The sequence below is a fragment of the Panthera tigris genome, chromosome A1, assembly GCF_018350195.1.
Source record: "Panthera tigris isolate Pti1 chromosome A1, P.tigris_Pti1_mat1.1, whole genome shotgun sequence".
Lineage (NCBI taxonomy): Eukaryota > Metazoa > Chordata > Mammalia > Carnivora > Felidae > Panthera > Panthera tigris.
The window spans coordinates 14,963,661-14,989,301 of record NC_056660.1 but is presented as its reverse complement, the minus strand read 5'-3'; the positions used below and the strand labels follow the sequence as shown (position 1 = coordinate 14,989,301).

At 35.2% G+C, this 25,641-nt stretch overlaps 1 protein-coding gene across 6 annotated transcripts in view; it reads left to right on the top strand.

Annotated features, from left to right (window-relative positions):
- The window catches only part of SPART (spartin), an 89,370-nt gene extending 65,381 nt beyond the window's left edge, over positions 1–23,989 (top strand). For 5 of the 6 annotated variants that reach the window (XM_042956706.1, XM_015544542.2, XM_015544541.2 and 2 more), the window contains 7 exons: positions 881–1,078; positions 3,647–3,814; positions 7,018–7,141; positions 11,725–11,919; positions 12,979–13,137; positions 13,217–13,307; positions 22,309–23,888. In XM_042956706.1, coding sequence (XP_042812640.1) covers positions 881–1,078; positions 3,647–3,814; positions 7,018–7,141; positions 11,725–11,919; positions 12,979–13,137; positions 13,217–13,307; positions 22,309–22,582 — 1,209 coding nt within the window. In that variant the 3' untranslated portion in view covers positions 22,583–23,888. The other variant, XM_042956804.1, reaches the window with a different exon arrangement.
- The last annotated feature ends 1,652 nt before the right edge of the window (positions 23,990–25,641 follow it).

Here is a 25,641-nt window from a genome sequence, read left to right as displayed (position 1 = left end):
TACGTGAGGAGAGGAGGGACAGGGAGAGAGAGAATCCCAAGCAGGCTCTGCCCCCTCAGTGCAGAGCCTAATGGGGAGCTCAATCCCATGAACCATGAGATCATGACCTACGACGAAATCCAGAGTCTGATACTCAATCTAGCGCCACCCATGTGCCTCATCCAGTGAGCTTAAGTCTTAGCATATGGACAATCTGATGATATTGCTGGGCAGCTTTGTGTCATTTTGATTGAACTTAATAATAGAAGGTAACTCCATAAACATAACTTCATGTTCTATTCTAGCTATGTCATGTCAATTTCTAAAAAAATTATTCAAGATTATGAATTCTGGGTATTTAATTAAAGTAATTGTCTGGCTTCTCTGGTGCCAGATCTGTGTTTAAATCCTAGCTCTACTTTTTTAGTTGACTCTGAGCAACTTAATTAACCTCTCTATGCCTCAGTTTTGTACATGAAATGGTAACTAACTTCATGGAATTGTGAGAATTAATTAAATCAGTAATTATATGTACTTGAAAACAGTTTGATTTTATGTATTTCCACAAAGAGATGTCTAATTTGAATAATACAGTTTTGCTTTACTTTGACCATTATTTATTTAAAACTAGACTCATTATGGTTAATAGTGGGCTATTTAAGGTCACTAATTTCAACACTGTATAATTAGTGGAGCAATAGCATTTTTAGGACAGTTCTTGTGAGTGGTATGCACAAAGATCATACTAGCAAATAGCTAATTTTTAGTGGAGAATCATTCTGTAAAGCTTTGTAAAATGCATTTAGAACTTGGAAATGTTTATTTTCTGGTATAACAATTCTAAAACTTCAGTGAAAACCTAGTTCCTTTGATTAATTTTTTTTTAAACTAATTCCTTCAGGTTTGTGACTGGTTGTATCCTCTAGTTCCTGATAGATCTCCAGTTCTTAAATGTACTGTGGGAGCCTACATGTTTCCTGATACCATGTTACAAGCGTCAGGATGCTTTGTGGGGGTTGTCTTGTCTTCTGAATTACCAGAAGATGATAGAGAACTCTTCGAGGATTTATTAAGACAGATGTCTGACCTTCGGCTTCAGGTAATGTATGATCATCTTTAGGATGAAAATCTCCTTTAACATAAGCAACTTTTGCTTTTAGAGAAATTGTAATAGGCTGTAATGTAATCAGAGTTAGGAGATTGAGAATATATAATTTGTGTGTTCACAAATACTAGTTGGAAATTGGTTATAAGTAATGATTAGGATTGTGAGCTCTGGGTTTGAATTTGAGCTCTTCCACTTAATAGCTGTTTAACTCAACTTATTGATCTTCTTTTTAGTTTCCTTATCATAAAATGGAAATAATATCATCTGCTTTATTGGGCCGTGGTGAAGATTTAAAGTTAATGTTGTCTTACATCAGTGCTGGCAAGCGGTAGTGTTCTGTGAATGTTAGCTCTTGTTATCATCACTGTGTTCCTGCTCAGTTGGAAAAATAGGTTAAGGGGACTAAATGGTGAAGTGAAGGTAATTTTGGCATTAGCATATGGGCTAAGTTGGACATTTTAGGGGTATGATTGGCATTTTGAGGAAGAAACAGGTTTTATTTGAGGGAATTATCTTTGTTCTCATGATAAGTGAAACCAAATAAAGAGAAAATAAAGTATGATTTAAAATATGGTTGGTCATCCTGTGAATTTTCCTTATTTGAGCCTGTTTTTTTTTTTTTTTGCCTGCATGTTGATCTGTTATGGGGAGATAAAATAGAGTATTAAGGAGAGGCTTTCTTTAGTTGTTCTTGCTCATCCTGATGTAGGACAAGAGGGGAAAAATATTTTTGTTGTGAATATTGACAGTTTTCTGAAGTTGAAGGAGATTCACAGCATAATTGTATAATCTTTTATTCTCTAGTCAGTGTGTATTTAGAATCCATTGTTTAGGTATTAAATGGTGGGTGGGAAGACAGAATAAGACACTATAAAGATATGTAACAACTCCTATTCTCTTGTACTTACAGTGGCTGAGTAACCACAGTACAGTATGATAGGTGATGAAATAAAAGTATACACACAGTTCAGGAAGGAGATCAGGGAGGATTTCACAAAATGGTTTCCCTTGAGCTTAGTCTCGAAAGCTTTGTTACTCTTTTCTCAGGAATTAGAATACTCTTTCAATTCATACCTATATGGAAAAGATCACAGATGATAGGAATAGACTACTGGCTAAACCAAAGGTCAGAGTCATCTGTAGCATTAGGTTACATGAACTGCATATGAGAATGATCTGGTGGCCAATATATACTTTAGCATAGCCAATACTAAACATTTAAGGTATATTAACAAAACATGTGACCCCCCCCCCAGACAGAAATGTGTGTAGCCTTAGTGTGCTCATAGAGAGTAGTTTATAAAGACAGAAACATGACCAAGTGGATAGGTGTTCAAGTCTTAGCTTTGCCATTTACTTAGCTGAACAAAGTGACATTTTTAATTATTTCAGACCTATTATAGAGCAGTTACTCCCTTCACCCCTACATTCATTGGACATATATTACTGGGATTTAGGAAAGAAATTAAACCGACTTTTAGGTTACATGTTTACTTTTCTCTGGTGTTATTTTTTGGTTGCACGTCATTTTTATTTTATTTTTGTTTTAATATTTTTTAATGTTTATTTTTGAGAGAGAGAACAAGTGGGGGAGGGGCAGAGAGAGGGAGACACAGAATCTGAATCAGGCTTCAGGCTCTGGGCTGTCAGCACAGAGCCTGATGCGGGGCTTGAACCCACGAACTGTCGGATCATGACCTGAGCTGAAGTCAGATGCTTAACCAACTGAGCCACTCAGGTGCCCCTAGTTGCATGTCATTTTTAGTTTGCTCTATTGTCCCAGAACTCCAACTGTAAACAAAAGTTAGTTATTAGCTATAATTTTGATATGTTTTTACTTTTAAGTATTTATTCAGTGAAGTATATGCAAGCAAAATACCTGTAGTTTTAAGTAAAAAAAAAAAAAAAAACACAAAATCAGTTTTCCAATAATGCAGAGTGGTTAAACAGACATGAGTTTATTGCCTTTATTTATTTTTTAAGTTTGCTTATTTTTTGAGAGAGAGAGAGCGAGCAGGGGAGGGACAGAGAGAGAAAGAGAGAGAGAATCCCAAGTAGGTTCCGTACTATCAGCACATGGCCTGATACAGGGCTCAGACTCATGAACCATGAGATCATGACCTCAAACAAAATCAAGAGTTGGACAGTTAACAGACTGAGCCACCCAGGCGCCCCTTGTTCATTGCTTTAAACTTACTTAGTCTTATATTTATCTGTTTCCTAAAACTTATAATTTGTTAATTTAATTAAATTCAAATGTAGCTACATCTGATTTAATGATAACTTACCCTAATAACTGCTGTAAGTGTATCTTTTATGCTTTGTCTTTGGAAATTTGCTTTAGGCCATATGCTACAAACTAAAGAACTCAAAGGGTTGAGGTTTGGATGATGAGATAAAACAAAATTATAGAAGAAAGACAAGTAAAAGTGGTCATATTTAGACTATCAAACACTGATAGTTGAATAAGTTGAAGCTTCTAAGTTGAAGCTTAGAGCATAGCTAAGAGGACAGTCATTTGAGAAAATTTGAATTTGAGCTTAGTCCTTTACCCCTTAGGCCAACTGGAACCGGGCAGAAGGAGAAAATGAATTCCAAATCCCTGGAAGAGCAAGATGTTCCTCTGACCAGTTGAAAGAAGCCAGTGGCACTGACGTGAGACAGTTGGGTCCTTCGTTGGACCAAGACAATAAGGACATGCGTCATAAAGGAAAACGGGGGAAAAAAGTAAGTAAAAAAACAATAAGGTATGTGTGTGAGTTCTATTCAAATGGTACCTTTCACCTGGTGAAATAAATAAGTAAATCTTATTCTTGTTTACTAAAGCAGAGCAACTTGCAGTCATAAAATGATCACTGGTAAAAATTATTAGAATCAGCTTTAATATTTTCCTTTACAGTGTTTGTGACTTAAACTGTTTTATAGCATATTCTGTGTTTTGGGGGATAGGTTTTTTTTCAAGTATTTGAAAGATTTTTTGTATTTACATTAATGCATTTTTTTTTTGTTTTGTGGTGTTCTCCACTTTCCTGTATATACCAAGGTCTTGGGGCTAGGTATGCTTTTCCTTACACTACCATTTTTATTCAGTCTTGTTTCTTTATGGATTGTCATCAGGAAAGAGAATGGATTTTTAAAAATATGTTTAGTAGGTTTTTTTTCATCTCATGAGTATATATTCTCTAAATGGTAAATTGGGAATACAGTTTGGTAAGTATTTAGTGCCAGAATGCTGAGCATAGTGGAAAAGTTAAATTTCTTATCCTAAGGAATTTAATATCTAGTGAGGAGGACAGATTAACAAAGAGATAATTTCCCTATCTAGTGTGATCATTAGATGAAGGTACATAGGTTATATAGAAGGCTAGATTGCACCACCTAACATACAACCTAGTCTCATAGATAAGTATGGGCATATGGTAGTGTGGGAAACTGTAAGGAAGGCTCTCCTGAGAGGGCATTATGGCTAAGATGAGTTCTGAAGAATGAAGCAAGAGCTGGCCATACAAATAGATTGAAGGGGATTCTGGGCAGAAGTAGTAATATAAGCAAATATATGAAGAAAGAAAATCGCATTGTGAGTATTGAATTACAGTTTTGTATCCTTCATTGTTGTATTCTGCATTGTAAGTGCTCAATAATTATCTGTGGAATTAATACATACCACTTGAATGTTCTACATTCATTTGTAGTTTATGTTGAATATCTTAGACCAGCTTATGAAGACATTGGGAGTCCAAGATGGTTCAAAGAAATACACTTACTTAAAAAATTTGTATAAGTTAATGCACAAAAAGAAATCCAAAAGGTAGAAACGATACTTAGGGAAAAGTAAGTCTGCCTCCCTGGCCCTCAGCCACCTAGCTCCCTGCTCTAAGACACATTGCTGCTAGCTTCTTATTACTCTTGCTTATTACTTTTATTCATTTTCAAACATATATACATACACATTTATTTTGTGTGTGTGTGTATATATGTATACACACATATACGTAATTGTTAATACAAATGGCAGTATGTGAGACATAACTGTTTTGCTTCTTGCTTTTTTACTTAACAGTATATTTGGAAATTTTCCACATCGTTGAAAACTTCCATTTTTAAAACAATTTGTTGACTAAAAAGAAATCAAATTATGTAAACAGATATATACATTGAAAAGCTTTACTCCCACCTTTGTCCATACCATTTTCCCTGCCACTGTAGGTAAATCACTTTTTATCAGGATCTTGTATTTCTTCCCCAGGTTTCTTGAGGCAGATGAAAGCAAGTAAAAACTGTTAGATTTCTCTTTCATAAAAGGTAACATCATAGAGTGTTCTCTATTTTATTTTTTTATCTGATAATAAATTCTGGGAATCTTTCAATGTTAATAAATGGAGAACCTTCTCAATCTTTTTTATAGTTACCTCATATTTCGTTGTATGAGTTTATAATAGTTTTCTTTAACCAATCTTTTATTGAGGAATATTTGGATGATTCCAGGTTTTTGCTATTAGAAGCAGTGCTTCAATGAATAACTTTTAGATCCATTGATTCATACATTGCAGGTAATTCATAAGGTAAATTCTTAGAAGTGGGGCTACTGAGTCAATAGATAAATGCATTTGTAATTTTGATAGATTTTTTTAAATAATTTTTTTTAAGTTTATTTTGAGAGAGAGTGTGAGCAGGGGAGGGGCAGAGAGAGATCGAGAGAGAGTATGAATCCCAAGCAGGCTCTGCAGGGTTAGCGCAGAGCCTGACATGGGTCGAACTCACAAAATTGTGAGATCATGACCTGAGCCGAAATTAAGAGTCAGATGCTTAACCAGCTGAGCCATCCAAGCCACCCCTAATTTTGATAGATTTTGCTAATTTCCCCTCCCCAAGGACTGTACTCTTCAGCACTCCCACCAGCAGTGTAGGAGACCCATTTCCTCATAGCCTCATCCACAGAGAAGCTGATCAGTCTTTCTGTATTTTGGCAGTCTGATCGATGAGAAATGGTGTATTGGAATATCTTAATTTGTATTGATTTTATTATGAGTGATGTGTATCTGCTTAAGGATTCCTTGAATTTTGTTTTCTGTGTGTTGTCTGTTCTTGTACTTTGTCCACTTTTTATGACTGGGTCACTAATCTTCTCAATTTCCAGGAACTCTTTATATATTAGGACATTGGCCCATTATCAGAGATAGAAATTGTAAATACTTTGTTCCGTTTGTCTTTGGGTTTTACTTATAAATGGCTTCCCCCTTCCCATAGAAGTTTTTGTTTTGTTTTTAATGTTTTATATTTTAAGTGAAGTTCTCTTAGTTCTCTTAGGCAGTTTTATTTTCAAATTATATTATGAGGTCTGAGTTAGCTTGCTGTTAAGTTCTTAGAATGAGTGCATTGAGCTTTGACAATTTGAGTATTGGCCCTAGCTCACATAACAGCTATTAAATTAGCAAAATACAGGTATTTCTATGTTCCCCATTTCCATTCAGATGGAATAGATTTTTCTGTGTGTATATATTTCTACTTGCTTTACTTGATTTCTATCAAAACCAATTTATTTGGATGTATCCTTACCAATTGAGTCATTTAACAAATCTTTTAAATCTTACTGAGTACACCATGTGCATACTCTTATTAAGGGGTTGATAGCTATATAAAGGAACCCTGTAATCTCATCAGTTTAAATATGAGTTGATAAATGCTCTATTGGAGATATGTTGGTATTTAAACCTTATTTACCAGTGAGACCTTACATAAGACCAGTATAGTTTTCAGCTTCATGGCAGTTATGATATTGTGTATAAAATGTCCTGATAGCTATGTTGGGTGGAAATAATCTCATTAATTATAACTAGTGTTTGTTGGCTTAATATTTTATTAAATAATGCTTATCATTTTTCCCCTTAGTATTTTACTGTTTTACATTTTGAAATATTTTTACTATTTAGACCAAAGATACTTCAAGTGAAGAAGTTAATCTGAGTCACATTGTACCCTATGAGCCAGGTTCAGAAGACAAAGCAAAGGAATTACCCGAATGGAGTGAGAAAGTGGCTCAAAATATTTTGTCAGGTATTACAGTAATGCTAACTTTTTCCCCATATAATGTGAAATGTTTGGAATCCATAAGTGACTACTTAGAAAGGTAATTTTGTATTTGGGTTCTAAATGATCATTTTTAAATACCTGAAAGGAACTAGTGTCTTAGAACATCACATATTATCCTATAGGTGTAAGTTTCTTCTTGCTTTTTTTCTGTTTCACTTTTGGGAAAATTGATAGTGAAAAACTTCAGGAATCCCCAAACTCTTAGGACAACTCTGAACATAAAATTAGTTATTCTCCTTTCCTCTTTGAAATTCTCCCTTAATCCTTTTCTTTTCTCCCCTTCCCTCTTCCTACAAAAATTGATAAGATATTCATCCATCTTTGGAAGCAAACCAGCACTCCCTAACCACATAGTAGTGGAGGTATTAAAGATCTGAGGATTACAGCCAAGCTTTTTGGGATGTAGGCCCTACTATTTAATTTTGGTTAGAAAGGGCATCAGATCAATTATTTTACAATTTTTTAAAGGCTTATTTATATATATATATATATACTTACATATATTTGTATATATTTAATATATACATGCGTTTATATATATGTTAGATATATATATTTATGTGTTTATGTATTTATATATTTATTTTGGGGAGAAAGAGAGTGCAGGGGAGGGGCAGAGAGAGAGGGAAACAGAATCCCAAGCAGGCTCAGCTAGTCAGTGCAGAGCTGATTTGGGGCTCGAACTCACAAACAGTGAGATCATGACCTGAGCCTAAATCAAGAGTCAGACACTTAAGTGACTGAGTCACCCAGGTGCCCCAGATCAGTTATTTTAAAACCAGAATTATCATTACTGACATAGATCTTTTCACTTTTATTGGTTAACATTTTAGCTTTTCAACTATAGTAGCTCAGATTTAGACATTCTAATTTGTTTTTAAAAAACATTACCAGTCACTAGTTAGCCAAATTCATGACCCTGTAAAGGGATCTTGACCAGTCATTTAAAAGACTGTCAATACAGACTTCCATGTCTGGACTAAAACCCCATTAAAATAATAAAGGTGTCTAAAGCAGAAAAAAACCTTCAACATGAAAAACCAACAAGCTAAAATAAGGAAAAATTAATTAGCTAGGAGCTAACAAAATATTTTGCCTGGTGTCAGAGAGCTGCTAGAGGTAAGAAAAGACAGCCAGAATTTTCAATTACAGTTTTTAACAGTTAAAATTGATCCTTGAAAAAAGATTTTCAAAGAAGTTATAAAGAAAAACCTTCACTCTTACTACCCTGCCCCATAACTTTACAGGTTGCTAGGCTATTAGGTCAGTATTCAGAAAACTTGCCTATATTCACACATAGGTAGATAACTAATTTCAAAGGTTATAAACTTTTTAAAATTTATACCTCTATTTATAGTAAATAGTAAATAGTTCTATTTACTATTGCTGTGTGACAAACCATTCCAAACTTAATGGCATGAAACAACAATTTGTTTATGCTTAGGATAACTGTGGACCAGGTATTCCAGAAGGTCACAGCAGAGATTGCTTAGATCTGCTCTATGAGGTCAGGACCTTAGCTAGAAAGACTCAAAGGCTGACTAGTGACTCAGTATCTGGGGTCTGGAATCATCCAAAGGCTCCTTCACTCACAAATCTGGCATCTGGATTGGAAGAGCTCAAAATCTAGGACTGCCAAATAGAGTGCCTAGACATGGTCTCCATGTGGTTTAACTTCTTCACAGCTTGGCAGCCTTAAGCCAGTTTGGCTTCTACAGGGTAGCTCAGGGTTCGAAGTGTATATGATATAGCAAACAGCTAGAGGCTGCATACTCTTCCTGACATATTCTTGGAAATTTCTAGTATCACTCATCACAAGAAAGTAACAAACCTGCTCAAATTGAAGGGATTGTAACAGAGACCCCACTTCTCAATGGGAGGAATGTCAAGGTCATGTTAAAAGAACATGTAGAACAGGAAATACTATTTTGACCATCTTTGGAAAGTATAACATGTCACAGAGTCTTAGGCCTCCAAAGATTTCACACACTGATTCTATTCAGAGAGGTAGAGCATCCTTAGTATCAGCTAATTCTGGGCAGAGATCCCCTTAGAGATTTCAGAAAAACTCTCAGCAGTGCATCATTTGAGAATGAGCAAAAACTACATTATGGTAACGCAAACAGGCCTACTTTACTGCTTGAGACTTCAGCAGATGTTAGTAACACTTTTCATCTTAGTCCCTCAGAATTCTAGAAATATCTCTAATAGTTGGTTACATTAAAACTAACTGCAAATCAGAGTATATATCTCTTTATGTGCTTTTTAGTAGATAGAATGAAAACCCACCACCTCACCAAATACTTAAAAGTATAAGTAGCAAAGAGGTGCAGAAAATACCCAAGATTTATTCCAGAGGAAAATAATCTGATCTGTCAAGCTACTATTTCTTCCTGACTTGTGCAGGCTCTATACAAAGATAAGTAATCAGGGATCTAAATTGAGCTCAGTCAGTTTAGCCCATGATTGATTCCTGTCCACTGTCAGAGAATCAGTTAAGATCAGTAAAAGCTACAGTCTTAGGTTTTATGAATATAAAAGGTGAAAAAATATGAACTGCTTAAAAATTATCTGTGTAGAATATTGGCTTGAGGAGCCTAGAATTACTTTTAAGAAGGCAACTGCCAAACATCTTAGATGGAGTAGAGTTTAGTAAGCTAATTTGGAAGGAGGTAGAGGATATATGACAATGGGCTGATTAGAACCCCCCTCCATTATGTTAGATTTGAGTGAGATCATTTTAAGTCATCTGCCAACTTCTCATTTATTAGCAGACATTCATTGCCTGCTGTATCTCAACATTAAATGGGTGCAAATAACGTGAACGTTTATAGAATAAATTTATATCTGGCACTACACATGCCATTTAAAAGATCTTAGTAGCTACCAATAAAACATTACATTTCTTGATCTTCTGTTGCAGTCTTTTCAGTTTTAACACATTATCTCTGTTATGTGCTCTTCCATGGGGATAGCTTCTTTATAATTTGATCTAGTGTTTCTCTTTATCAGTCCTGTGACTTTTCTTTTATCTCATTTCCATTTATTCTTCTCAGTCATCAGTGGACTCTGTCCCTCTTGCTTGTTTCATTGCAGGAGTATAGAGCTTTCCTTTTTCATTATCATTTGTTTTATGATTTCTCAGTCTTCAAGTTCAGCTGGTTTTTTACTTCTTGTATCTTTTCAACTTGTGAGTTAACTTTAAAAATACATGTTTTTGGTTTTTGTTCTTTGGTTTTTTTTGGTTTGTTTTGTTTTTTAATAGAGGTCTTTAATCTCTTTATTGTTATGGGAACTCTTGGCTGAAAGCTTTTTCCCTGGGTTGAGACCTGGTCCTTCCCCAAGGGTAGGATGGTGGGGGTAGGGTTTGAGTTAGATGGATGTGTTGACTAAAACAAAAACAGAAGTACCACAATTTTTTAATCAGTCACCACTTTACTTTTCATTGTCAGCCTTTTTAAACAAACAGGATTTTCACATGACATTGGGTATCTGCTCACTCATAGGTGAAAGTAATTATGTAAAAGCTATGCCACAGACCTTGGTACAATATACTTAAGTATTTTATATGTCCAAGCTCATTGTTTCAGGGTATAGCCAAAAAGGAAATATTTAAAATTGTAAGCTCTCCAAGGCAGGGTAACACTTTATTCTTCCTCTTAGGGGCAACTATTCTCTTTGTATATTTTTTCTTGCTTTTCCCATTTCATTCCCACTTCTCCTTTCCCTGCATGTGTGCAGGGCCTTTTCGCTAGAGCAGTCTGTACTGTGCCGCTTTCTCTCTCTTTTTTCATTCATTCTGCAGGAAGCATTGAGCAAAACAAAGTGCTAGGGCCTGTTCTCATGACAAATGTCTAAACCATCTAGGCTTCCCAAGTTTTCTTCTTACATCTTTTCTTCTCATGAATTTTTTTGAGTATTCTTTTGTCTTTGTTATTCAGGTTTATGATGTAAGCTAAAAGGTGCTGAGATCGTGGGGTTTGGGTTTGAGGGAGGAACAGGTCTCCCTGCCTTATGCCTTTAGTCTAAAGCAAGCGAAGAGTTCTTCTGCCTTGGTGTTTGAGATATAGGTGTATTGGTTTCCAGCTTGCATTACTTGCGTCTAAACCCCTCAGTACTTCATGGGCGAAAAGTGGTACCTGGACCAAGGCAAGAAGAACAAGCATACCTGGGTCCTCAAGCCAAATACCATCTTAATGGTACCAACTCAAAATTAGTTCCTAACAATAGTAACAGTGTGGTCAGTGACATGGAGAGATACCTACAAGTTATAGTGGCAGCATAGAGTAATATAGAACTCTGTTATTGAGTGATCTATGGCCTAAGTACTGAAAGATGAATTTACTTAGAAAAGATGTGTATTCCAGGCAGAAAATTATAAGTATAAAGTTGGCTTGAAAGTTCATGGCATCTTTGGGATCTAAACATTGAATTCCTTGTTTTGTTTTGTTTTGTTTTGTTTTGTTTTTTTCCTGTTGGTAAGTTATTAAAGGGTTTACAGGTATAATCAACTCTAATTGTGCAATTTTAAATTTTCCTATAAAAAGGTGCTTCCTGGGTGAGCTGGGGTTTGGTCAAAGGTGCTGAATTTACTGGGAAAGCAATCCAGAAAGGCGCTTCTAAACTCCGTGAACGGATTCAACCAGAAGAAAAACCAGTGGAAGTTAGTCCAGCTGTGACCAGGGGACTTTATATAGCAAAGCAGGCTACAGGAGGAGCAGCAAAAGTCAGTCAGTTCCTGGGTAAAGTAACTTTGGAAGACTTTCCTTTCAGTTAAATTAAAAATGGTCTCTTAATCTGGGTTAATCTAAATGCACATTTATGTGGTTTAACCTTAAGAGTAAAGGATTAGGATGAAGCTGTTTCACCTTGCTGTTCATCGTGGGATCTGTAGCAGCATCAACCTGAGAGCCTTAGAAATACTAAGGCTCAAATACGTTAGAAATACTAATACCCAAATATATTTCAGGTACTTGGCACACATTACCAATTCAGCATCTGCATTTTTACAAGATTCCTAGGTGATTTTTATTTGTATATTAAAGTTTGAGAAACATCTGTTAAAGGGTTGTTTTGCTGGGTCAGAGAGGGAAGTGTCTGTACCTTTGAAAAGGAATGGCTCTGAATGTATTGGCTATCCTTGAATATGATACATTCTTTTAAGGACAGCTCACTGTGTCATAGCTGAGGGTCAAGTGGAGGGATGTATTATTTCAGTTAAGCAGATTCAGTGATTCTGGTGTTCGCCTTCCCAAGCCATATGCTTCTCGTTCCTGCTCCTTTGAGAATCATAGCATTAAAGTTTGGTATTTTGAGATGGTCAGATCACCCCTTAATAGGTTATGATTAAATTTAGTAAGATTATCTTCTTGGGATTCAATATTCAATATTCTTTTGAATCAGATTATGGTTTTATTTTTTTATAGATTTAAATACCTTATTACTATTTCAGTAAGATATTTGTTGATAGACCATAGAAACACTCATAGCTGAAAAACATGAAAGGTGGACCTATAGCTCTTACACTGCAGCAGTCTCTGTTTTCTTTTAAGCAAGTTGCCATAAAGAACATTATATTTAAGAGGCAAGGTTATAATCCTTCAGCTCTGCAAACATGTGTTTAAACCAGATAATAGCCTTTGTTTAAAACTAGCCAGCCCTTGTTCTCATCCTTATATAGAAATGGTAAATTATGCAGTAAAACAATGTTAGATGCTCATATAAGAATTTTGCTAAGTAAGAATGGTAGAATCAAGGGAAACATTTTTTAAGTGTTTCTTTTCTTTTTATGGTTATGTTAGTTGATGGAGTTTGCACTGTAGCAAATTGTGTTGGAAAGGAACTAGCTCCACACGTCAAGAAGCATGGAAGCAAACTTGTTCCAGAATCTCTTAAAAAAGACAGAAATGGAAAGTCTCCTCTGGATGGTGCTATGGTCGTAGCAGCAAGTAGTGTTCAAGGTAACAATAGGCCAGAAATTTAACTAGGAAGGTCCATTTCTTTAGCTATCATTTTACTTACTTTTAAATATATTTGCAGGATTTTCAACTGTCTGGCAGGGATTGGAATGTGCAGCTAAATGTATTGTTAACAATGTTTCAGCAGAAACTGTACAAACTGTCAGATACAAGTAAGTTGACTTTTATAATTTTAATGACTAAAACTCTTACAGCATTTGTAAAAATCCAGGACAGTTAAAATGATTATGTCATTGAGTAGCTGCTAAAACAAAATTTTTTTCACTGTTTTTCTTAATAATATTTTTAGCAAATTAATAGAATTACTATGACTTTGCCTCATATTACTAATGGTTATATTTCTTCATCATTAATGCAGAGAATATGTTTAATTAAAAAAAAAAGCCTGGAGTTTCTGTATACCTTATCAACTACATGTTCTTTTTTTTTTTTTAGTAAATTTTGGTCTTTTTGGTTAAAACAATTTTTTTTAAGTTTATTTATTTTGAGAGAGAGAGAGAGCATGGGAGGGGCAGAGAGGGAGGAAGAGAGAATCCCAAATAGGCTCCACACCGTCAGCACAGAGCCCAACGCGGGGCTTGAACCCAGGAACTATGAGATCATGACTTAAGCCCAAATCAAGAGTTGGGCACTTAACCGACTAAAACACGCAGGTGCCCCTACTGCATGTTCTTGATGGGTGATGTTTGCCTTTAGTTTTGATGGGAAAAACTTGAATTATAATTAAACTATTATACCTTGTTAATATCAGCCCCTTCTGTTTACAAAGAATGTTAAATTCTGTCACATCTTATTTGACTCTACCAGTGTTCATTTTTATTAGAATGGACAGATGGTATGTCATCTATTTCATATATTAACAAGTGGACAAACAAAAAATGAATGATCTAAGCTGATCTGATAACTATTTTAAGGTGGACTTAAAACAGGTCTTCTGATTTGAGGTCTTTATTCTTTATAAGTCCTAGGGCAATCAAGGTCTAAAAACTAAATATAATATGAAGGACCTGAGTTGCTTTCTTAGCTTTGCATGAGTTTAAAGCCTAATACTAAATTTTTATTTAGAAAGAAAAAAGTAATATTAGTGGTGTTCTCAAATCTCAGTTATTTGTGTCAATTACCCACTCACAACATTTGAGTTCATACTTATGTGTCAGATAGTGTGTTTGGTGCTTTTCAGTATATGTTATTTAATCTTTAACACTATCATCTCCATTTTTACAGATGAGGAAGCCAAAGTGTAGAGCTGTTAAACTTTGTTAAAGATTATACCCCTAGTAAGTAGTAGAGCTGGGGGGTATCTTTGTGTCATGCAGTATGAAACAACAGTGGTGGACCAACCCTGCCCTTGTTGGGACATCTGTGCAAGTTCAATATCTAGAGTTACTTTCCATCACTATCTGTCATACATTTAGATTCTCTTCCACCATAGTAAATTACCTTTTACTTAGAAAAAACTAACTTAATTTCTCCTGAGTTGATTTGATCTCCATCTGGGGCATGTATACCTTTGAGTCAAAGCAACATGACACATCATCTTACAGTTTCAATTTGACTAAAAGATTTGGCAAGGAAGATCCAGAAAAGATCTGTAATTCTTTTGGTGGAAATACAAAACCCAAGTCTTCAGTCTTATCTTTTGCTACTTGTACCATTGATCTCTAATGCTCTTTCTGTTACGGCTTTGAGGTTACTTTGGTGGATCAGTCGTAATTAGAATAACAGTTTCTTGTTGCAAGAGCAGAAGAAAGTCAGAAGTGCCTTTTAGGCCAAAAGTGAATTAGTTTTAGATTATCAGTATCATTTGTTAGCAGAGATAATTAGGCAGTCATGTTAGAAACATGTTAGTCATGTTAGGAAATGCTTCATTGGATTTGTCCATTTCCTACTTTAATGAAAAAAAAAAGGTTACCTAAGTACGATTAAGTGGAGCCTTATTAAAGGTTAGGGATTCACATAACTATCAAAGTTTTGGTGTAGATTTTGTATTTTTGGTCCTTAGTGAAGAGAACTTAATATGATGAGAAGGATATTTTAACAGTGACTCTGAGCTCATTTATTTCTGTTATGGTACATATTGCTATTCTTTTTATCCTTTCCTCCAAAGATTCACGGAATGAAAAAACCGGTGAGAATTTAGTTAAGTAGGTTTGTATTTTTTTTAAAATAATATGTTGTTTTTTTTTTTAATTTTTAACATTTATTTATTTTTGAGACAGAGCATGAGCGGGGGAGGGGCAGAGAGCAAGGGAGACACAGAAACCAAAGCAGGCTCCAGGCTCTGAGCTGTCAGCACAGAGACTGACGTGGGGCTTGAACTCACGAACTGCGAGATCATGACTGGAGCTGAAGTTGGACACTCAACCGACTGAGCCACCCACGTGCCCCAGTAGGTTTGTATTTCTAACTGTAAGACTACTTTGGTCTTAGCAGTAATTTAATTAGAAACTTGAAAAGATGAAAGGTGCCTGGGTAGCTCAGTCGGTTAAGCGCCGACTTTGGCTCAGATCGTGATCTCACAGTTCATGAGTTCAAGCCCCATGTTGGGCTCTGTGCTGACAGCTCAAAGCCTGGAGCCTGCTTCCCATTCTATGTCTCCTCTCTCTGCCCCTCCCCCACTCACACTCTGTCTCTCTCTCTCTCAAAAATAAACATTAAAAAAAAATTTTTTTTTTAAAGAAAAAAAAAAAAAAGGGGCGCCTGGGTGGCTTAGTCGGTTAAGTGTCTGACTTCGGCTCAGGTCATGATCTCACGGCTTGTGAGTTCGAGCCCCGCGTCGGGCTCTGTGCTGACAGCTCAGAGCCTGGAGCCTGTTTCAGATTCTGTGTCTCCCTCTCTCTCTCTGACCCTCCCCCGTTCATCCTCTGTCTCTGTCTCAAAAGTAAATAAACGTTAAAAAAAAAAAAATTTATAAAAAAAATTAAAAAAAATAAAGAAAAAAAAAGAAACTTGGAAAGATGGAGAGGGGCAAGGGGATACAAAGCGTTTTGTGATACTTATAAATAATCTTGCCCAGAAGAAGAAAAGTTGTCTTTTAAGAGAAGAAACTGCAGGTATGAAACTAATAATAACTTAGTGATATTTATCACTGAAGAAAAGAAAGAGCTAGTTCTTAAATTTACTTCTCATTTATGTAAATTTACATTTATGAGTATAAATGTAATTTATATTTTTATATTTATAAATTTACTTTTATTTACATTTGTTTGCACTTTGAAAAAGTATTTGATGAGTAAGCATTTGTGCTTTTCTCTAATCCAACTGATGATTGCATAATATAGAAAATTTATATTCTTTTTGCCTATGATCAATTATTCTCCCAGCTTGTTTTAAATCTGCCATAATTACATGCATTATGACAAGAAGAAAAACAAACTATATATAAACTTCCTTATCTGATTTCTGGTGTTACAAGCCAACATAGAGGATTATCTTTTAATTTAAGTGTATTTAAAAGAAGATTGTGGGACGCCTGGGTGGCTTAGTGGGTTAAGTGTCTGACTCTTGATTTCAGCCCAGGTCATGACTCACAGTTGTGAAATTGAGCCCTGCTTTGGGCTCTGCCCTGAGTGTGGCACCTGCTTAGGATTCTCTCTCTCTCAAAATAAATAAACATTTAAAAATAAATAAATTAAAGCAGATTATGTTGGAGAAGTATATTATTTATACTTTTGATGGTTTTGATTATGATTTGGGACTGTGTTCACTGATGATGAGTGGTTTACTTAAGGATCTGTATAATTAATTATACTCTTAAAATTTTTAGGTAAATGTGTGGGAACTATTCATTAATACTTTTATTTTTTTCAGTTACATTAATGCTTTTGTCTTTAGATTTAGGAACATCAAGACTTACAGGAACAATGAAAAGCAATAAGTAACTTCAAACCTGTTATATATAATTGCAGTATAGCATTTAGTAAATAATTCATCACTCTTCTACATAGCTTCTAAATTTCACCTTTAAGTTTCTTTTTTTCCATTTTAAATTGTTTAGAGGATGAGGCACCTGGCTGGCTCAGTTGAAAGAGTGTGCAACTCTTTGAGCCCCATGTTGAGTATAGAGGTTACTTAAAAAAAAAAAACAAACTAAAAACTAAAAACCCTTGTTTAGAGGAAAATCATATAACATCAGTTAGATCCATTTTTGTTTTCCCCGCATTAAAACTTTATCTTACAATACATATTTGTGAAGAATAAGCTTAGTAAAATTGTTCTTCTGTGAGGAATTTACTCTTTTCAGGTACCATATTTTATTGGTTTGTTTAGTGAATTTTAATTAAAATTGCCTTTGGATGAAGGGGCAAATTCAAATTTATTGAAGGCAATCCCTCGGGCAGATGTCATAGTACCCAAAACCAGTCTATATAATATCTGCTCAGGAATTATTTAAGTATTTAAGGTCAGTCTTCTTTTTTTCTTGTGGTAACTGTACAAATATTTAAACATTATTATTGTGTCTTTCACTTACTTTTTTCTAAATAGTCCCAGGTCCTTTAAGAATTCTCTATATAGTATGGTTTCCAGATACTTCATTCATCAGTGTTCTTCTCAAAATACAGAACCCAGAAAAGAATGAAGTATTTCACATCTGCTGTGCCAGCTAGAATACCATGAGATTTGCCTCCCTTATTTGGTCATACTTAGCATTTGGCATACATGGCACACAAGACAAAGACTATCTGTTTAGTAGCTGTTACTTGATTAACCCATATCAAACTTGTGTTTTTTAAAAAATGAAACTTTTATTTAAAATCTGGGCCTTCCTCTTATTTTGGGGGCAGTTGATATTTGTAGCTAACATTAAGAACTTTATATTGCGCTTAATTTCATCTGTTGATCTTGACCCATTATTAAGTCCTTCAGTTTGGCTTCAGATTTAGTGTATGTCATATTAGCCAGGTTTCCATTTTATGTTATCTGTAGATTTGAAAGACTTGTCTTTTTAATGTCTTAGATATTTTCCTTAAATTTTCATGGGTAAAGTCCAGTCACATGCTTACTGTAGCCTGTCCTGATTGATCTTGCTCTAAGATATGCTTATTAAGATTGGTGGGTCAGATGTCTCCAAATCTTAACAGTATTCTCATTTAGCTCACCTTTCAGTTTTATCAAACTTCTTCTCAGGGCTGTTGTCTTCCACATCCATTCATTCTAGAGTTTTACTCTATGTTCTGTCCTTTTCTACTCTTCATAGATATTACCTGTACCGTGTCCATACAACCTCTCAAATCTATGTTTTTTGATTAACTTTTATTGTAATCTTTAGGCTTCATAGGTCCCAACTATATAGCACTACAGCTATTCATTCACCAAGTGCTGTTGTTTCTTATATTTATTCTTTCCTCTCCAGCCTCATTGCCACTACTGTAGAATAGACCCTCATTGTTTCTCATCCATCACACAGCTTGTTTCCTAACTGGTTCCTCTGTCTGTCTCTGACACCCTTACAATTCACAATGCAACCTGAGTTAGATTTTTCTAAAATGTAATTTTGGTTATGCCATTCCCATTGGTTTCAAGATAAAGTTTAAATTCCTCAGCTTCACCTTAAACATCCTTTAGAAATTGGCCACAATCCACCAGTCTTTGATGGGTACACTAAGAAGAAGCTATTTCTATTTAAAATATTTAAGATTAATATTTTCAAGAATAGTTTTGAAGGTTGCATGTGAATTGAATTTTAGGAAGATTTGTTTGAAATTTGTTATGACTGAAATTTTGTTACAATTAGTGAAATCTAGAATCACCACCACTGTGCTGTCTTTGTAGACATTACTGAATGTGCTGGAGAAATTTCTGAAAAGTCTCATTCAAACTGTGTATTAAGTCTCAATTGACTTATTTAGAGCATTCTTTGTATTCATTTTTATTGCTCTTTAATATAAAATCTAATAAGCTGTAATTAAAGTTAACTTTTTAAAAAGTAAGAAATCAAAAATAAACATTGTCTTTTTATCAGAGATAGACTTTCTAGTTTTTAACAGTGTAGTTTGAATTTACAATGTAGTCCGAATAAAGGAAAGAACTGAGCAGTTACTTATAAAGGAAGAGAAAAATAGATGCCTGCCAGGAATACTGGTTTTAAGGCATATTGGGAAGCAGAGATGATAGGGTGAGGATATATTAAAGGAAATAAACAGAACTGCTTAAAAGCCATTTTATAAGGTCTTTAAAAATAATTATACATTTAGTATTGTGGAGTTTTCAAAGTGCTTTAACCTACAAATCTCATTTTATGAGATGAAAGAAAAAAATTAATGAAATGTAAGGAAGTTGAGACCTCATCAAGGTCATATGGCTAGTTTTTGGCACACTTGGTATTAGAATCTAGTTCTTTGACTGCTAGTTTGGTACTTCTTCCCAAATTAACAGGAATTCTGCTGAAATGGAGATAGCATGGAAAAACAAGCAAAACATCAGGGTACCAACACAGACTCCTTTTTAGCACATTATTACTAATAATGTAGCCTTTAGAATTGTGTTATATATAAAAATACTGTGAATGGGGCGCCTGGGTGGTTCAGTCAATCAAACGTCAGACTCTGGCTCAGGTTATAATCTCACGGTTTATGGATTCGAGCCCCGCATGGGGCTCTGTGCTGATAACTCAGAGCCTGGAGCCTGCTTCAGATTCTGTGTCTCCCTCTCTCTCTGCCCCTCCCTTGCTTGTGCTCACTCACTTTCTCTCTCTCTCTCTCAGAAATAAATAAACTTTAAAAATATTCTTTTTTAAATACCGTGAGTGCAGTTAGAGGTATCAAACTGCAACATTAGAATAGGGAAGTGGAAGTTCATGAATCTGGAGGATTTCCTGTATTCATAAACACTAATATGGCCAAATTCTTAGTCACACAGTCCTAGAAAAGAGCCCTAAGAGAAACCTGCTCAACCAAGAGTTATGGTCACTCTTCCAATGCTCGAATTCTTCCACCCCTTTCTTCTCATTTAACCATAACCATAACCATTGCCACCTGGTATTTGTGGGGGCTTGATTGACAGTGAGAAAGCTCCATGTCTTCTGCAACATCAGCAAGTACTATGGAATGCTGAAGGGTTGCAATAGAGACCAGCAGAAAGCAGCTAAGAAGCTTTGATGTCTGGTAACTGGTGAGAAGGCCCCAGTCAAGAGTGATATGGATGTAAGGTTTGGCACATTTTAAGTTATGCCATCCTCTGACTCTAATTATTAAAATTAGGCTAAGGATGTAATGGAATCCTCATTCAGGAACTAAGATTCACATTTTTCGCCTTGAGGTTGAAAAAAAAAAAAAAACAAGCATGAACAAGCTAGTAGGATCACAAACCACTATTCCAGGCCAAACTTACAGTGATACAGAACTTGTTAATTCAGAGGGCAGATCCAGTGTTAGTATAAAATGTCCAGATACAGGTCACAAAGCACATATGAAACTTGAGAGCATCCTGAAGAAAATTGTAAAATGTTGCCCTCTTGTTGCTTGTTTAGGCAGTTCTCTGCTAAGCAAGGAAAACTATAAAAACCTGGTATTTTAAAAAGGGAAAGAGAAAAACAATACAGTGGGATAACTTTCAGTATCCTTGTATAGGCCCTCAACTTGTATTTTCTCATAGAAATGATATTAAACACATATATTGATATTGACACATATTGATGATAATTGTCAATAATACTATTTTGTGTAGTGCCTGTATTATCTCCCAAGCATTTTGCTGTATGTTTGATGCTAAAGAAACTCTGAGATGGATAGGGCAGGAATTACTCATTTATTTATTTAACAAATATCGAATGTCAGTTTTCTCAATGCATAGGATATGTTAATACAGCAGAGTACTTTTATGATAATAGTGTTTACATTCTAGCAAGACAAACAATAAGCAAACCAAAACAAAGAGAGTAAATAAGTTCTAGAGTATGTAGCAGGTGATAAGTTATAGAATAAGGAAGAGCAGCTTAAGGGATGCCTGGGTAGCTCAGTTGGCTAAGTGTCTGACTTTGATTTCAGCTCAGGTCATGATCTCACAGTTTGTGAGATCGAGCCCAGCGTTGGCTCTTGCTGAACATGGAATCTGCTTGGGCTTCTCTCTCTCTCCCCCTCTCTGCTCCTCCCCCGCTTGTGTGTGCCTGTTCAGTCTCTCACTCTCTCTCTTAAAATAAATAAACATTAAAAAAAAATGAGGGAGGAGCTTTAGGGGGGATTGATTGGCTGTGGGGTGGAGCATGTGGGGTAAGGCAGTTGAAATCGGCAGGATAGTTAGAATGCAATACTTACCTGACTTGAAAGAAGGTGAAGCAGTTAGACATGTGAGTACCTGGTATGAGAATAGTTTAGGCAAATACCAGCCAGTACAAAGGTCATAAAGTGGCACATGTATGCTTGATGGTTCAAAGAATAGCAAAAGGGCCAGTGAGTCTGCAGCAGAGTGGAGTGGAGTGAGGGAGAAAGTGTTATACAATCTTTTCTTAAAGACAAGCTCAGATTCTGATAGTTTAAAGACGTTACCAAAGTCTGGTTAACATAGAACTCAAAACCATTTATAGTGACTCTCGATTCTTTGTGTCCTATAGTTGTTTTCACTGAAAGTTCTCTACTATTTCCAGAAGGGGTGGATTAAAAAAAAAAAATGACTAACAACCTTTATTATAACTTACATTTTTAAAAACTTATTTATTTTGGGTAAGAGCATGTACAAGTGGGGAGGGGACAGTGAGGGGGTTAGAGAGACAGAGAGAGGGAGAGAGAAAGAGAAAGAATCCCAAACAGACTCCACACTGTCAGTGCAGAGCCTGACACGGGGCTCAAACTCCTGAACTGTGGGATCATGACCTGAGCCGAAATCAAGAGTTGGACACTTAACTGACTGAGCCACCCAGGTGCCCTGATTATAATTTACATTTTATTCTTCATCATAAACAGTCTTTATTAACATTAATCTCAGCTAGCTTGATTTTATTTTCACACAGTTTTTGCTAAAGGAGAAATAATAGCTTTGGCACAGTTTGATTTTATTTTTTACTTTGTTTTAAGTTATTAAATTGAAAAAAAATTGAAACCTAATCTTTGATTTTGCTTTTAGGAATAACATACTAATCATGTGACTTATATAATACTAAATAAGAAGGTCTTAATTTATATTTATAATGTCATTACACTTTTTTCTAATCTTTTAAAGATACGGGCATACTGCAGGAGAAGCTACACATGATGCAGTAGATTCTGCCATCAATGTTGGTGTAACTGCCTATAATATTGACAACATTGGTATCAAAGCAATGGTGAAGAAAACAGCAAAACAAACAGGACAAACCCTCCTTGAAGACTATAAAATAGTTGATAATTCTAAGGGGGGACATCAAGAAGGAAGAGCAAATGTAAACATGAAAAGGGAGAAAGGTGAGCAGACAGAGGAACGAGAGAAGAATGAGGCAAAGAAGAAAGAAAAATGATGGAAGTGCTGTGAATCACCTATACCAAAGCCTTACAAGGTGGATGCATTTTTTTTTTTATAGGCAAATGTGGAATTCCCCACAGATTAACCAGTATTTTAAAAATGTATTCATTCCTACAAAGTGACTGTTTCATAAGCTTTATAGCATGTATTCTGCTTAAAAGGAAAGGATCTGTATTCTTGCATCTAGCTTTTACAAATATAGGATTATATAGTCTCAGTAAGTTTATTTTTCCTAAATGTGGCTAAAATATTTTTGCAGTTAAAATAAGACTAATAAAACATTTGCTTTAATAAACCTCATTAAACGTAATGTTAAGCTATTTTTGTATTTGCCGTCTTTCGTAAAGCAAGGTAGGAAATTATATATTTACATAAAATTTCTCATTTAGTAACCTTAGCTTGAGTTGTACTTGGAAAGACCAACTTAAAATATTATCTCCTGGTTTTGCACTAATTGTGGATTTTTTTTTTTTTAGGTGCTTGTCAATTTTCAGTGTGTAAGCTAGACACAAAAACTGTAATCCTAAACTAAAAAAACTCAGATAATATTTAAAAGATTTTTTTCAATACAGGGACTAGGCTAATCATGAAAAATAAAAGGAGGTTCTATAAAATTATTTGGTAGCTTGTATCTTTGTTAGGAAATGGGATGGCCTTTTTGATTTAGAATGAATACGAAGATTTTTAAGTCTTCTGGATTTAGACTGGTGTTGATCTACTAGGAACTTAGGAAATTTTGGTGTATGATTGGTGTTAAAATATGAAGTGATATCATGAGCTTAATAGGACAAAGTTGCTTTAAGAAATCATTTTACCATATCCACTTTAAGTTATTCCAAGAGGCTAAAATTTTATAAAAATACAAGCAGGATTCTTTGGATGGTAAATATATTTTTGGGATTTAGTCATTGGAATTTAGTCATTTTGGGATTTAGTTTGGGATTTAGTCATTGGAATTTTATATATTAGAAAGCCAATAAATTGTTAGAAAGAAAATGTTCTATTCAGTCATGGTAAAGAATGTGAAGGCTTTAGACTTAATCCATGGCAAGTAGGTTTAACAGTTTCCACTCTGGCAGAAGACACTTACAGACCTATAAGGTACAAATATATAAATAAGTACCTAATGGCATTTTATTTTTGTTTACAGACTTAAAATGATTGGTACTGGTGTTCATAACTATTGTCCATTCTAATATTTCTAAACATCTAATGGCTACTTAGTTTATTAGATTTTATTTGAAACTGTCTTAAAAAAAATGTGCTTTGTGAATAAACTTTCTGAATTGCTTGTCCTCAAATGTGTTCACAGGGTTGTATTTCGGGAACACATAGATTGATGGATCCTTTCCCTAAGGCCAAGGATAATGTACTACTTATTAAAAGTGGAAATAAAAATGAGTTGGCATATAGCTTCCAGTTAGTCTCTGCCTTAAGTTTGAGAAGTGGGATGACAAATAGTGGAGCCTAAAGATTACAAAGTTCACTTAGACCAGAGGTCAGAAAAATTGGATTTGTGTTGTCCATTTTCCTTTATTCCGTTCTGCTTACTTGGTTGTGGGTTGCTTTTTCATATTAATGGCTAGACAGACAAAATCTTCATAAGTATAGCTTCTATATTAGAGTTTTCCAGAGAAACAGAATAGGGGAGATAAATACGTGTGTGTGTGTGTGTGTGTGTGTGTGTGTGTGTGTGTGTGTGTAAGTATAAAGAGATTTATTACAAGGAATTGACTCATGAAATTATGGAGGCTGCAAATTCCCAAGATAGCCCTTCAGTGAGCTGGAGACTTAGGAGATCTAATGTGTTGTTTCAGTCCAAGTCTGAAGACCTGAGAACCAGGTGAGCTGATGGTGTAAGTTCCATTCTGAAAGCCTGTAGGCTCAAAACTCAAAAAGAGCCCATTTCAGTCTGAGTATAAAGGCCAGAAAACTAAGGATTTAAACCAAGTTCAACTAAATCAAGTTCCTTCTCAGCCTTTTTGTTCTATTCAGGTCAGTTGATTGGATGAGGTCCATTGTCTTTGGGAGGGCAATCTGATTTATTAGGTCTACTGATGGAAATGTTAATCTCATCCAGGAACACTCTCACAGATACATCCAGAATCATACTTGGCCAAGTGTGTGTACATCTTGTGGCCCAGTTAAACTGACAAAATTAACCATCACAGCTGCTTTGTAGTCCCGTTTTCACTGTATAGAGGCCCTTACCTAGTAGCTCTGCTTTGCTGTTTAGTATTCATAAGATACACCATATGAAAAACAACAGTTCTCAATATTTACTGCTACCAGGGTTTTTCCTCATTTTGCCTCAACAGACTGTCCCTTCCTCATGCTGTATAGGGTAGTTTTCTGGGAGTACGTCAAGGCACCAACTGTCTAGAAATAATGATAGCTAACGTTTATGTAGTGCTTACTGTGAGCCATTAATGTTCTAAGTGCTTTTATATACGTTAACTCATTTTAACCTCACAACATTCCTATGAGTTACATACTATTACAATTTCATTTTATAGAATCGGAAACTGAGATAGAGATCAAAGAGAGGTTCTTGAGGAAGATCTAAAAGTATGAAAAAGGTTCTACACTAACCTCAAAAAGGAGAGACCTACATGGAGTGATAGGCCAGACATCTTTCTTAAACTGAGGTAGATAGGAAAGGACAAATGGCCTTTATAGATATCCTCTGATTTCAGCTGCTTTACACTTGTTGTTTTTATTTTATTTTAAATTACAGTTCCACTCTCTTGATACTTGGTAGAAAATTGCCCAAGTTATTACCAAACAGATCATTAGTCTTCGGTTTTGGTGATAGTGTGAGCTTGTCTTTTTCTCTGTCTTCATGGGTATTTTAGGGCAAGCTAAGAAAAGTGAAGCTTAGGGCTTGTTAGCCAGAAATCCTTTTATATTTCACTTTTTAGGTAAGCCTGAGTAAAGCTCTGCACAAACAGAAACTAGTTCTCTGGTCTGTTCTTGCCAAATTCAAGACTTCCTATCGTTTTAACCATTTTGTAATTTAGTTTAGCAACAGAAATACTTAAAAGAGAACATTAT